Raw genomic sequence first — 15,830 nt, 5'->3', positions numbered from 1 at the left:
CTTTTGCTCCCTTTTAGCGCGGATACTTTGTAATATACGATTATATTGTATAATATGGTCGAATGTAAATAAATAAATGCTTAAAAAAGAAAGAACAAAATATTCCAAGTTCAAAATTGAATGGTGTCCAACATTAATAATTTTAAGGATTTTGGATCACAAAACTCTTTTGAGAATGAAACTGGCACAACAAAATAATGTTGTCAATGTTTGACTATTCGTGTAAGGAACTATCAGCCGCGTATGGTTTACATATTGATCGATACCAAAGAGATTGTCATGGCAGCAATTCTGTCAATCGATAGGAATCTCCTACATATTATCTAAACTCGTATTTGTATATTTGAACTGTGCACGACCCGGCAAAACATGCAGCAACGCAGATAAATTATAATATCGTTCACGATTTATAAGATCTTTGAACCCTTCCAGATTCTACAACTATTCACAGGAAATCATATTTTGCGAAGATTGCAAGTTTGAAAAGGGGACAATAATGAAAATGTTGAAAACTGCAACTTTTTTCATAATAATATGTTCTTCCTACAAAATGTACATAATATTTTTATTTTGTTTTTATTCTAATTGTGGCGGTAGCCATCACAGAACACAAGATATTTGACAGATGCCTGAATGTCGCTTACATACACGTTCCGAACAACAACATTCGGACCGTCGGTCTACCGAGCACAATCACCCGCTCGGTGGAAGATCTTCCCTTCCGTCGTTTATCCCCAAACTGGTGACCTGCGACGGAACAACTGCAGCCTTCATCATCAGCGCATCAAGAACTTCGGCTACCACGATTCCCGCATTCTTGCAGATAAAAACAAAGTCATCAACAGTCGTCCCACAGCAAGCCAACATTGCAGCCTGAACAGGACTATCGCAGCCGATTCACCGCGCTTCCTGGTCCTACGTCACGCAAGACACTGCCTCATCACGCAACTACAGTCCATCGCAGCCCACGACCGGATCATCAACGCTTGGGGTCACACATCTCCGGCGTGGCAGCTCTGCATCACATGGATTACTCATGATACACGCGCAGCATTCAAGCTCAGTCTCGACTCACCGCAGACTTCGAGCAGCACTGGCCCTTGCAAGCTAATCTCAGCACGGACAACGCTTACTAAATGACACGACCTCCAGTCTCGGAGGGGAGTGGTGTGGCGGTAGCCATCACAGAACACAAGATATTTGACAGATGCCTGAATCTCGCTTACGACATTTTCAAGATAAAGCACATATATACAAGTTCCGAACAACAACATTCGGACCGTCGGTCTACCGAGTAAATATCACCCGCTCGGTGGAAGATCTTCCCTCTGTCGTATATCTCTCCACACTAATTAAATTGTACTGTCACTATTCTTTTTTATTTAACAACTTTGGCTAATCCGTGTCTTACTATAAAATTACTTTCTTTACTAACACCTAAGTAGTTAATTATGAAAAAGTTTTCTTAGCACGTTGAACGCCATGCAGCCCACCGGTGTATCATAAGTACACCAGTCGGGCCAAGCCAAAATCAGGGAATCAATAATTTTTATCAAGTTGCGATTTTCTTTAAAAAATTTATAAAATGCTATAATATGCACGGAAGATAAAAATTATCGACTTTTACCGTCCGGTTTTTAAGATATTTTAATAGGCTATAGCATGCAGCCCACCGGAGGGCCTATCATAGTACACCAGTCGGGCCAAGCCAAAATCAGGGAATCAATAATTTTTATCAACTTGAGATTTTCTTTAAAAAAATTATAAAATGCGATAATTTGCACGGAAGATAAAAATTATCGACTTTTATCGAGTTTTTAAGATATTTTAATAGGCTACAATCTTGATAAATACTACAACTTTCTATTGGATTTGAAAACCAAGCCGTTCGGTACGGCTAAAGGGCCACGCGGCTCACTACCATATCCGTTTTGTTTGATAGCTGCAATTTGTGGTTTGTAGGAAGCATTTACGTTGGAACCCTCACGCGGCTCATGGCCCGAACGGTTCAGTAAGACAAGGCTCATCGGTGAGCACCATGGCCTGAACGAAAATAGTCGATTTTTCATGTGGCGTTCAACGTGTTAAGATATATTTAAACATAATTAAGTCTTAGGGGCTAAAAATAAAATGGCAAAACACGGATGTTTCAATCAACGTCACGATATGTTGGAATGGTTTTAGAAATTAACATTAGGATCTTTTGAAATGTTGGAGACTACTGTAAACTATCATTCTGGTAACAGAAATAAATTTACGGTAAATAAATTGAAATTATTCGTTCTCTCTATTTAATCTATTTCACTTATAATGTAATAAGTAAAAACTGAATACAGATTACGTTTATTCATTTATACTTGAAAAACGTCAATAATTCAAAATTCATATTTCATAATGTAGATTTAAACAATTTTCGTTATCTATATATTAATACGTGAAGCAAAAACTTTGTATCCCTTTTTACGAAAATTGCGCGGACGGAGGAGTATGAAATTTCCCACACTTATAGAGGTTATAGAGAAGAAGTGCACAATGCTAATATTTTTTTAAAATAATGCATAAAAGATACATTAAATCAATAAAGAAAACATTACACACACTACCGTGTATTTGACACACACACGCATGCATACTATTTGTTTATTCTCAAACTTTTCATTGCAGTCTGTCAGTTATAGTGTCTCAAATTGAGAAAAGATTAAATACTGTTTTCTCTTTATTATTATTTGTCTAAAGTGTAGTCTTGGCGATATATTTTACACTGGTGGTAGGACCTCTTGTTAATATTAATTGTCATATGAGGAAAACCAAATAAAAATGCAAGATTTAAAAATAAGTATGTATTTTATTTAGCGTGGGGTTGTCGACCTGGTAACTGCTTGTTTGTCAGTAGTCAGTAGGCGGGCGGCGCGTGCGCGCCGGACACGACCTTCAATGACATCGCCGAAAAATAGACACAAATTAAACAAATACAACGTAATAATGTGTCTAAGAAAACAATTTGATCGCATCATTTTAAGAAACATTTCATTGCGTAGTGCTTACATTTCATTGTATTTGCGAGTTTTCAAGTTTAACACTATTAATTCGAATTTATAAAATTTATTACCTATTTGAAAAGTTAATTACAGCATATCAAAAAAAAAAACAAGTGTAATTTTGTCATTATTTGTGTATGATAAAACATTATATTAGTTTTAATTAAGACTATGTTTACGGTTTATTATCTTTATCGTTGTTAAAGTATTCAATAAAATAATAAGGTGATCATTAATTTTAAATGCCAACCGTGTCATTCACTTCTTTTTTTTTTTTTTAAATTATTGAACCCAAACATTTTAATGTTAATTATGGAATGAAATAAACTTTCTTTAATTAAATTTAACTTTAATCGTTCCGTAGTAATTTATATAATTATGTATATATCAAAAACCGCCCACCAATAGAAAGGCAACAACATTATTATGATAATATTTTTCCATTGGCCGACTAAGTACGTTACATTGGAAATAGCTGTGCAGGCGCATACAAAGTGGCCACTGTTCGAGAAACAGGGCTTGGAGTTCTGACCTTGGATGAATATCACCAAGATTTTTGGAACGAAGTTCCTTATGGGACGATACGGAGGGGTACCCTAGCCGGGAAAAAACGTCCGTAACGTAAGATTTTTTCTATTTAGTTTGTTATCAACAGATGTCGCTGCGCGTAAATTCAACAATTCCTGAATCGCGGTGACGATATGTTACACAGTTGATAGACGTTCTCGTATTTCTCTCGCTAAATCATACTTACCTAGCGTATTAGATACCGTGATAATGCAGGCAGTTCCCCAGGGCGAGGCTGCTCCATTGCACTGCGGAGCGGTTGTCCCTTCCGATTATTTTTATTTTTAATAATACAAAAATCATAGTAAAAAATGTATACCCGAATAATTGTTTTCTTTATACCTCGAATAGAACTCAAAATTAATATTTTTATAATGAGGAACTTCGTTCGTTCCTATCCGGTGTCCCACGACACCACACATTTTTTTTTATTCCCTTTGATGGCAAATAAGCATACGGCCCACCTGATGGAACGTGGTCACCTTCGCTCATGGACGTCATCAATGCCAAGGGCAAAGCCAAGCCGCTGCCTACCAAAAGGACTCTCCGCAAGCCTCGTTTGAAGAAGGACATGTCATAGCGCTCGGAAGACACCGTGGAGGGAGCTCATTCCAAAGCCGAATAGTACCTACGTGGCAAAAAATATCTTTGGAACCTCACTATCGATAATAACGTAACAAATGAATACAATCTGCCTAGGGGAATAATCGTCGCAAATTATAACCGACATAAATAGCTTTTACATCGCTTTCACAGATCGAATCAGAATCAAATAATGGCGTAGCACACACACAACCTACGCAGTTTTTTGTTAGCCGTTCGTAGCCGAACTTTTTGCATAAACGATGAAATCCAAGAAGATCGATTTACAAATGTGGGATCGATGCTTACCCACAACGCAGTAGTGTAATCATCGCAGCATGATATCACGCAGTCACAACCATCACACGACTTAAATCGTAACAACTTTGTCACTAGACATCTGACACGCATCCGAACTCGAAAGCCTTTTAATGCCTACAAAGGTCTGCCTTATACGTTTTGAAGGGAAACCAGAGATTCGTCTGCCTATATGGGCGATAAAAAAGGGGACGTAAATGGGAAATATTTAAAATGTCAAATCATAGAAAATTAGCAATTTTCAGCAAATGTTTCATAAGCGAAAATACTAACTTATTATTTAACTCTAAACCGTACATGTAGTTTCGATAATTTCTACAACACTACAACAAATTACGTAGCAAAATTCTACAATTATATTAAAACTAGCGACCCGCCCTCGCTTCGCTTCGGAAACATTAAAACACATATGAAACCAAAAAAAAATAATTAAAAAAAAAAAAAAAAAGTAGCCTATGTTCATTAGGGACAATGTCGGCTTCTAATGGAAAAAGAATTTTTCAAATCGGTCCAGTAGTTTCGGAGCCTATTCGAAACAAACAAACAAACAAATCTTTCCTCTTTATAATATTAGTATAGATTAGTATAGATAAGATGACATTCCGTTTCGAACACAGTGGCTTCGCAATACATCTTTTATGTTGGAAATAATAATTACGTATGTACGGTAAATAAGCTACTAAAAATAAGTCGACCTTAAATGGACAAAGCCTTGTTTGTTCCCTTAAACAGAGAAGTCAGATGGCAACTTGTTTGGTTCGTTCGAGCTGCAGTACTCACGAGCAAGTTTAGTAGCAGCAACATTTACATATTATACAAATTAGAATTGTATACTCTCTTTTTTTAAGGTTGTACCATTGTAGTGGACTTCAAAATTTTTAATAATTCTCAAATGTTTACCTTTACGAAATACATTGGCATGCGTAATTTAAGTAATTAGTAAGTTAATTTCGAGATAAGCATTCTCTAAAATAAATGCTTTCAGTAGTTAATGAACCGCTTCAGTTAAAATAAGTTTAATAAGATTCCGACGTTTGAGTAAATCCGAAATCGCTGTTACGGTTAGAAATCTCTCATCTGAACGGTTTATTTGCACTGCATAGATTGTTTGAATCTAAATGGCAGTACTCATTACCATTCAACAGTTCCCCGTAACACAATCGTGAATAATGTATACTATAAAGTCGTCTATTACCATAGTTTGCATTTTACACGTAATCTCCAGCAAGAAAAGCATATGTACTTTTTACTATTTTTATTATTTTTACTATTATTACTATTTTATCCCACAAAATTTACGAACGTTTAGAGCAAAATTTATTTCAATCATGTTATTGTTGTTAGGTAAAGACACATACTCTTAAGTCCACTTTTCTCCTCTGTTTGTCAATCGATTTTATTTTTGTTGTTGTTCCCTAACCATTAACTAGCTTTAGTTACAATTTAATATTTAAAAGACAAAGTCTACTATTCTATATGAGTGAATTAAATTGAACGTTTTGTTGTCATACTCAATTTAACAGCCCATGAAGTTATCATACAAGGTTTCTTGGAAGGAAGGAATAAGCTCCGAAATTAAATTTTTTGACCACCATAATCACGATTTCAAATTTCTTGGGTTTATAAATTGTCAAAATATTCTTATTCGTTGCAAAGGAATCGCTTTACAAAATTCCACGAAGCAAAATAATTCGGCATATTAAATGGAAAGAATTTAAATATTAAATTGGCTCGGCTATGGATATTAAAAACATTCCAAGGTGCGTTAGGTAAATCGCTAAGATCCCATTCGTTGGTAAAATGAGACGTACTCGTAAGTATTAAGATATGCTTTATCTGTGTATTAAAAATAAACGTAGACTTCAATAAATAATCACGAACTATTTAAAGGAGTTGATACGAAATTTGTGTTTCTATACATTGTCCATCAACTCGAGTCTTAAACAATTTCATTCTGGTTATAGCCTCAATTATGAACACTTAATATATTCGATATATTATATGTAAATTTACTTTATCGTTTATTCTAACATCCGCTTAAAATTATTAAAAACTAAATAGTTTACGTACGTACGTAGAAATGTAAACAATCTATATAGAACAAATTATACCAATTACAATTTCCCTAACATTCAAATGGCTCATAAAAATGTTTGTCAGTTATAAAATCGATTTCTCTAACCGAAAACTACCTATTTGACTTTCTAAGAGCGCTGTTCAATCAACGCTGACACTCATAAATGTTAAGGCCATTTAGGGTTATCAAAGTTCAGTACTACGATAACTTTAACATTTTCCTTAGCTGCTAATTAAATATCTGCAAAGTGTACTACTGCACGAGTCGTTCGTGATTTCAACCCTAACAAGGACAGAGTAGCTCGTTATCATTATCAATTGGCTGTAAACGGAATTTGATGAGCAATAGAGACGCTTATGATGATCGTTATAATCAACACGTTGCAATAAGAAATAAGGCTCAACTGAATTATACTAGACTTCTACAGACTAGACTGGTGGTAGGACCTCTTGTGAGTCCGCGCGGGTAGCCTATTTCTGCCGTGAAGCAGTAATGCGTTTTGGCTTGAAGGGCAGGGCAGCCGTTGTATATATACTTGAGACCTTAGAACTTATATCTCGAGATGGGTGGCGCATTTACGTTGTAGATGTCTATGGGCTCTAGTAACCACTTAACACCAGGTGGGCTGTGAGCTCGTCCACCAATCTAAGCAATAAAAAAAAAATAAAAAAACTTCGTACGATTTCATTTGTAAAGTTGAATAATTTAGATTATGACACATTGCACTGGCAACTAATCTTTCAATTATTAGATAAACGTTATTTGTAGATAAAATACACATTTTACAGATACAGATTTAAAATTAAACAGTTTTTTTTTTAATAAATCAAACTTAAGTGTCACGAAATTATTTTATAGAAAATTAGACGGCGGTTAGCACAATACTTGTTACAATATTACAAATACCGAAGAATGACATCTTGGTGGTCTAAAAACAGGAAGTAGTTAATAGTGAAAAATAATAAACGCGAAATTAACCGCAAAACTAATTTTAATTATGCCTACGATGGCTATGCCTGTGTCTCGCTAAAAACGAAATAAGTACAGTACCTAATTCCTATTACTAGAGGTCCCGCAGTAGTCGAAATTCGACTATAATTAATTGGAATTGTAAGTTTGTACACTATTATGATTGTATTTTATACTCACACTATAATCACAAATTTTGCCAAGACTACACTATAAATTTTTTTAACAAAGGCAAATAATATTTAATCTATTCTCAATTTGACAACAGACGCCAAGAACAAAAGTTTGACAATAAATAGTATGCATGCGTGTGTGCTTCAAATACATGGTATGTAATGTGTGTAATGTTTTCTTTATAGATTTAATGTATCTTTTATGCATTATTTAAAAAAATATTAGCATTGTGCACTTATTCTCTATAAGTGTGGAAAATTTCATACTCCTCCGTCGGCGCAATTTTCGTAAAAAGGGATACAAAGTTTTTGCTTCACGTATTAATATATAGATTTATTTCTTAAAAGGCTCTAATGAAAATTCAAAACGTTTTTTTTTTCTATCTGTACGATTGTAAATGATTATTAAAGGATCGAATGTAATAAGCTACTACATATAACTGGCTAACACGCCAATCGCATCGTGCAATCATATGCGTGGCACCTGCTCTTAAACTAACCAAACCAAAATATTCTTCAAAACTAAATTAAAAAAAACACATGACGTCGAGTCTGGACGTCGTTTTAAAACAATAAACACAGTACTTTGAAGTTTTCATGGCACATTTAAATTATTTTCTTCATTCAACTCAGCATATAATTAATTACCTTTATATTAAATATAAATAATTTCAATTTATAATACGCGGCTACGTTTATAATAAAACTAGCGACCCGCCCTCGCTTCGCTTCGGAAACATTAAAACACACATGAAACAAAAAAATAAAAATTAAAAAAAAAATTAAAAATGTAGCCTATGTTCATAAGGGACAATGTCGGCTTCTAATGGAAAAAGAATTTTTCAAATCGGTCCAGTAGTTTCGGAGCCTATTCGAAACAAACAAACAAACAAACAAATCTTTCCTCTTTATAATATTAGTATAGATATAGAAGTATAGATGTAATGGATCGTTAATTTCTCTTATTGTTGTTTATATTGATATTAATTATGAATAAGACCTTTTGTAATAACACCGAAGAACTACTATTAAAGCATCTAAGCTCGGGTCTAAGCCTAAGAGATAACGTTAAGATGTAGGTAGGTAGAGAGAGGATCTAGGTAAATCTAGGTAGAGAGAATTACCGATATCTAGAAGTAAAATGTAACAATAATGAAAATAAATAACAAACAACGTAGGTATAAATTTTTACTTTGCAGCAGAATTATAAATGAAAAATCCAATACCTATTTAAATGAAGTCAAATAAGGGATAGTTATAGGTAACAACACTAGGTCTGATAAAAATTAAATGTTTTTATACATATTCTTGTTGCTTAGAATTAAAGTTAAGCTCTTGGGCCGCCTAATATGGTGTGGTTACTGCTCACAAATATCACGAGGTCTTGTTTATGATAGTGGCATGGGCTGAGCGATAGTTACTGTTGTCGATGATACCAAATGACCACGGTGACCACAACCACAAGAAGGCGTATGCTCATCTCGATTCGAAATTCGTCTCGATGTAATCCTGATGATGATGGATGGATATGAAGGGCTGACGAAAAACAGTGAAGAGAACATAGATGGTATGTCATAAAAAAGAATACCTGGTAACGCACTTGCATAAATACTTTTTTTTTCCGCATTTCTGGTACAGACGGAACATTTCAAACAATACTATTTTAGTATAAATAAATGTAATATAAATATTAAATATGTATATCTGTAGAAATAGCTATCCAAACGTAGAATTTCTTGAGTTGCATTTAGTGGTAGCTCAGTAAATAACTATTCATTACATTCTATTGAAAGGAAATTTACGACTTGACATTAATTTAACTCACTCACCCGCAAATCCATATCACAGAACACTCACACACACATAGTCCAGCACAATTTTGTTTACTTTAAATAATAACACTACCGAAGTCTAATCGCGTGAATTCGGTGGACATTTATCGTTGTGGAAGCTATTCTTGTACAATACTGGGAGCCTTGGAATGTGCCGCACGTCGGAATCCGTTGCAGGATACAATCAGACTGACAGGAGTTTAAAGACGGGGGTTTTATTGGCGTGTACATCACAAAGTAAAGATTATCTTAATAGATTGGTAATCCTATTAACTTTTAATGAACATAAATATTTATTTGATTAAATGGGTTGGTAACGTTGGGCGATCGAAGCGAAGATAATATGCCTTTTATTCTAAGGCAATTTAAACAAATTAAATAAAGGGCTCTCTGTATGTTACGAGCTCGAACTCTCTCCACGTTATCGCTCAGAGGTTAACGATTTTCGCATGGAAAAGTACCACGTATGCGATTACTTTTGCATTTGCGACAATCAAAACAATGTCACATTTATATATAAATAGTAGGTCGGACGTTTGATGCAGGGCGGATGCGCGGGCGCGGGAGGCAGGAGCCGCCTCGCATTACGTAAATTTGGCACAAGATTTTACATACATCTAAATTTGACCGGCACAATATAGCTGACCGCATTAAAACGCATGCAATGCGCGTCCTGCAAATCTGACGTCATTATTCTGTTTTATATTACAGCCTTATTCCAATAACGATTAACGACGATTAAGGCCGAACAAATTTTTAATTCACTAGCTCTGAACACTACTTTTGTGATTAATGTCCCAGCAACTCTTGACGTTTTAGGGTAAACATTAAGGTAATATTGTTGTAAACAAACATGTTTATGGTATGTTTGTTTTCTTGATGAAAATATTAATTTCAACATCAGGATTGTTCACAGTTCAAGATTATATTTTACAATGCTAAATTTTACACTAAAAATATTGTAGATTGAAAATCGATCAGACTGCCTCACTTATACGGCTCTAGTTACAAAGAGAAAGCCGTAAGAAAAACGAGTAACAGTTTAATATATGTATTATGTGTGTTCGATAATCCGTTAACTAAGCCATTATACAAGATTTTAAATGGGCTACATAAAACTAGTTATCAAAAGTTACAGATTTGAGAGTTCGTGTTTGTAATTTCTATTGAGTTCTCATAACTACACAGTATCTTTAGTTACTTTGACATGTGAGTGACACTCTTAACATGTGAGTATTTTAAGCTTAAAAAATCGATTACCAGAAAAATCGATTTTTTATTACTGTTTCCAGTGAATATTCTGTGTCAGAAGTAATCGAGGTTAAGCAAGCGTGGAGACGTGATCGTGAAACGGGAACGGGCGCGTAGCAACACTATTTTTTTGTAGTGCAGGGAGAGCAATTGACCCAGAAGCATTTCCAGCTTCACTTAGGCAGGTGGACGAGCATGGGCCCAGCCTGAAGAGTCTATATTTGCTAACAGCTGCCCGAACACCTACGAACAGACCTAACAGCTCAAAGACATCTGCTTCGCGGATGAATCTGTTAGCGTATCGATATCGCGACCCACTAAGATCCAGCGAAAATTCAGTAGGATAATGACTTAAGTTGCACGACGAACTCTTCAGCGATTTCGCGAGTATCTGTTTGGATGCTGTCGCCAATAGCTCCCAAAGTAATGAAAGTAGATCCGTGAATCTCGTGAATCCGTTGTGTTTACGTGTCTACGGCGGCCACGAGAAGCAAGCTAATGTGCTGCGCCGTCATTCCAAAATAGTGCTTACGGATTTCCTATGTTTCTGGTTGGATTCGAGACCAGATCATCGTGATAATCAATATTCACTCACATACGACGACGTTCTGGCGGCAATCCTGCAAAATTACGATTCTACCCACTGGAATTTCTTCGAATTTCTAGTCTTAAACGTAATTAAAATTATTTTTACTGTTTAATTTAATGTTTTTATTATCATTATATTTTTCGCGACGTTTGGAATTCACAGTTTTTGTGGTCGTGGACAATTGATTAAAATTAGTTGTAACTACTGTTCATTACATTTTATTAAATACTTCCTTCATACCATTACCACCTAGCGTATGGTCAAAACTAATTTTGAAATTTAACTTTACGTTAAGCTAATGTAGACTCAAAACTAATTTCCAACGCCGATTAAACTGCATCTTTATTATATGCACTAGGTACATATTTATTTAGCTGAAAGTGACCTCAGTCTTAATTCTAAGAATAAGCTCCAACGTGTCTTGTGTGCAGAGCGACTCGCAAATATCAAACAATCATGTGTATCCAAGTCCAGAGACAACACGAGAAACTCACAGCGTTTGCAAATAACTTAAGAAAATTTACTAAGAGATGTGAATCATTTAAAATTTATGTGTTAATTGAAGAATTTTGATTGAATAACGGCACTAAAATAGGATGGTGATTTTAAAGAAACATTATGTAATAAGAATAGTGATGACAGTAGCAATAAATATCTGGTATGAGTAAGTATTTCCGTAAAAGAAGGTAGGGAACAGTGCTGATGTTTCCCGCGCACACTTCCCGTTCTAATCAGTAATTAATATAGGCTGAACTTCTTCAAATTAATCAGCTTATTCTCTTCTAATTTGGATTGATTTGTAACAACGTCTGCCCTAAACTTCAAATCTTACATAAATCTATATCCTACTAATAAGCAGAATGGTGATAGTTACTCGCGCGTGCTCACAATATGTTACAGTTTTTGTGAAAGGCTCTTCATCGTGAGCACGCACTATATTATTACGTATTATCTATAGCCTATGGTATGTTCCATAGAGTGCTAATACAGTTGCATAGCTGGTATGGGTACGCTATCATTAGCAAATCGTCTTCTGCGACTACGCCATAGAAGCAGACGGTTTTTCCAGTGACTTCCTGTCACTGTCGAGATGGGGCATGGATAGAGTCTGATTCCACTCCGACAAACTAACCTACAATTGATGTAAGAGTTCATCAATTTCCTAGTGACCCAAAGAAAAGGCAGAAAAGTGTGAGACAGGTATTTAATTCAATAAATGTAATTTTATACAATTTCTCCTAAATGTCCTTGTCGTGAAAACCAACCAGTGTCGTGTGATTTTAAAAAACAGTAAGTGTCAAGGTAAGATTATTGAACGTAATAAAAAACTTAGTACAAAAACTAATATTATTATTAGAATTAAAAAATATATTTACTTTAATATGTAATTTGAGTTTTTTTATTTTCCTTTTTCTGAAAAGACTCCATTCATTTTACAATAAACAGATAAAATTTAAAGCATTGGTTTAATTTGATCAGTCAGTACATTGATGAATCAGTAATGTTTATTATTTAAATTACAATGATGTCATTTATAACAATAATCCAGTTCATTGTCCTGAGTACATACGTTCGTAGATAAGAAGACTTTCTTAATTATTGTAGTAATTAATTAGTTATAGCACAAAAACATAACAATACATTTGTTGCTAATGTTGCAATAACAAAATATTGTCTGTAATGAAGCTGCATTTCGGTGTATAGACTATAGAGATATGATTCCTAGACGTGTGGTCAACCGCATTGCCTTCGACTTGTACAACAGTCATACATATGCACATACGTCAACAATGAAACATGATACGATTATCGACTTTTAGATAACAATTGTTTACAAAAATTGACCTATATAAATATTTTTATTGCTCTAGATGGAATAGTAGTATTGACCCGTTATAGTTGTACATAGGCATCGCAACGTGAACTCTGCCCACCCACCTTAATTAGATTTGACATGACACTGTGGAGAGGTTAATTAAATCTCAATTTTATTATATAATTTCCATCACACCCTTCAAACAGAAACATATGACTTTTAACATAATATGCAAATCGCATCGCGAAAAATTATGTAGAGGAATACATAAGAATACATAAATGTATGGAAAAACTGACTGCATTAATTTATCTCAATATCATTGAATTGTGTAATGCTGGTAGAATGTAACTAACCCAGACGTCTTCTCCTTTACGCGACGATGACTTATAACTTTGTGTTCGGATAATAATAATTTTTTTTATTACTTAGATGGATGGACGAGCTCACAGCCCATCTGGTGTTAAGCGGTTACTGGAGCCCATAGACATCTACAACGTAAACGCGCCACCCACCTTGAGATATAAGTTCTAAGGTCTCAGTATAGTTACAACGGCTGCCCCACCCTTCAAACCGAAACGCATTACTGCTTCACGGCAGAAATAGGCAGTGTAGTGGTACCTACCCGCGCGGACTCACAAGAGGTCCTACCACCAGTAAAGTGCCTTTGTACACAAATAAATAAAATGTACAATTATAGATGAGTCGCTCTTAGCGATAACGCTACCCATCTATATTACTTATTACTTACTATTACTTACTAATATTATAAAGAGGAAAGATTTGTTTGTTTGTTTGTTTCGAATAGGCTCCGAAACTACTGGACCGATTTGAAAAATTCTTTTTCCATTAGATGCCGACATTGTCCCTGATGAACATAGGCTACTTTTTTTAATTCTTTTTTTATTTATTTTTTTTGGTTTCATGTGTGTTTTAATGTTTCCGAAGCGAAGCGAGGGCGGGTCGCTAGTTGTATAATACTTTTGTTTTTAATGTTTTGTATTTGTGTTTATTTCAGTCTATTCCCTACTACTATATATAAATTTACAAAATTCGTTGGATCCATTTTTTCCTCTACGAAATCAGGCAAAAGAGATAATAATAGTATTAACTACTCCATACATCTAAATGAAACTTTAAAATTCTTTTGCATACTCAAGAACAGTTCCTTAAATAAAACCAATATATTTTAGAAGACAATCAACAATCACTATTGATTGTTTGCAAACTCTACTCTGTAAAAATTTTCAGTCACGAAAATGTAAGGTATAGAAAGAAAAATAACAATCGAGACTAGGCCGTTGAGTTTTTTTTAACAATAAAGGCGACTGAGTGCCTTAAAAACGTTTCTACTCTGAAAATATGCTACATGGTTATTATCAACAAATACATAGCCGGGTCAAAAGCCATTATGTGAAAGGTTGAGTCGAAATTTAAAACGAAGAATGGGCAGGCAACTCCAAAAGTCTTTGATGATAGAAGGAATTCAACAAAACTTAATTATTTAATGATTATTTTAGTAAAATATTTTAAGCTACAGTTTATAAAGTTTGTTAAACAACGTTCCGCTCTTTAAGTATTTTGCATAATTTTATTGGTGAAAGGTGAGAAAATATAAATAATTTGATCTCATACTATTAAGTGTTGATAGTTAGTAGTGGCATATTTTTGTTTCTTTTACAATAAAATATAATTTCTATGTAATAGTAATTTAGGGATAATGCCTAAGAGAAAATTTTTCACCGACCGGATATCATTATTCGGTAGACCAAAGATGTCGATGTCATTGTTAGGAACTTATACATATATTTCTTTTTATTTATTTTCATTGCTTAGATGGATGGACGAGCTCACAGCTCACTTGGTGCTGCCCATAGATATCTACAACGTAAATGTGCCACCCACCTTGAGATATGAAGTTCTAAGGTCTAAGGTATAATTACAACGGCTGCCCCACCCTTCAAGCCGAAACGCATTACTGCTTCACGGCACATATAAAGCAAATATAACTTAAAAATGTTGTGAGTGCAATTCATTTTTTGTAAAATATCATCTACATATTATATGATAGCTACCGTTAGTATTATGGCACTTGGTAACAAGATCATAACAATATGGACACATTTTAATCAATATACGAGTAGAATGTTTTTATTCGGTTTATTCTTCAAAACTAAAGGAAAAATACTGACATCTATACTAATATTATAAAGAGGAAAGATTTGTTTGTTTGCTTGTATTGAATAGGCTCCGAAACTACAGAACCGATTAGAAAAATTATTTCACTGTTTGGAAGCTACACTGTTACCGAGTGACATAGGCTATTATCTTTTTTGAAAAAAATCAGGGATCCTTACTAAAACTCCAATAATAACCCAAAGTGTAAAAAAATTACCTAAAATATTTTCTTTACATCGCGTGCCCTGCGAAAACTATTGATGATAGTATAAAATAATGTACCACGACTTTGTAAAACACATTATTATTTACAAAAAATATCGCGATGGAATATATCTAACTATTATAGTTATGCCGCAATAAGTGTTCTTTTAATTAAAAAAAATAAAACAACGTCAAATATCGTTGATATTTTTGATAAAGACCCGAGCGGAGCCGGA

At 34.4% G+C, this 15,830-nt stretch overlaps 1 protein-coding gene across 3 annotated transcripts in view; it reads right to left on the bottom strand.

Moving 5' to 3' along the window:
* Gbs-76A (Glycogen binding subunit 76A) overlaps nt 1-15,830 on the bottom strand; it is a 63,866-nt gene that overhangs the window by 36,592 nt on the left and 11,444 nt on the right. The window contains exon 1 of one of the 3 annotated variants that reach the window (XM_028185203.2): nt 9,554-9,750. The exons of the other annotated variants lie outside the window; for them this stretch is intronic. Within the exon in view, the coding sequence (XP_028041004.1) occupies nt 9,554-9,565 (12 nt within the window). The 5' untranslated portion in view covers nt 9,566-9,750. Of the gene's footprint in view, nt 1-9,553; nt 9,751-15,830 lie in introns of those variants that run through there. 3 annotated transcript variants of the gene reach the window in all.

The sequence above is a fragment of the Bombyx mandarina genome, chromosome 11, assembly GCF_030267445.1.
Source record: "Bombyx mandarina strain Sakado chromosome 11, ASM3026744v2".
Classification (NCBI taxonomy): Eukaryota; Metazoa; Arthropoda; class Insecta; order Lepidoptera; family Bombycidae; genus Bombyx; species Bombyx mandarina.
This window is presented reverse-complemented; position numbering and strand designations above follow the sequence as displayed.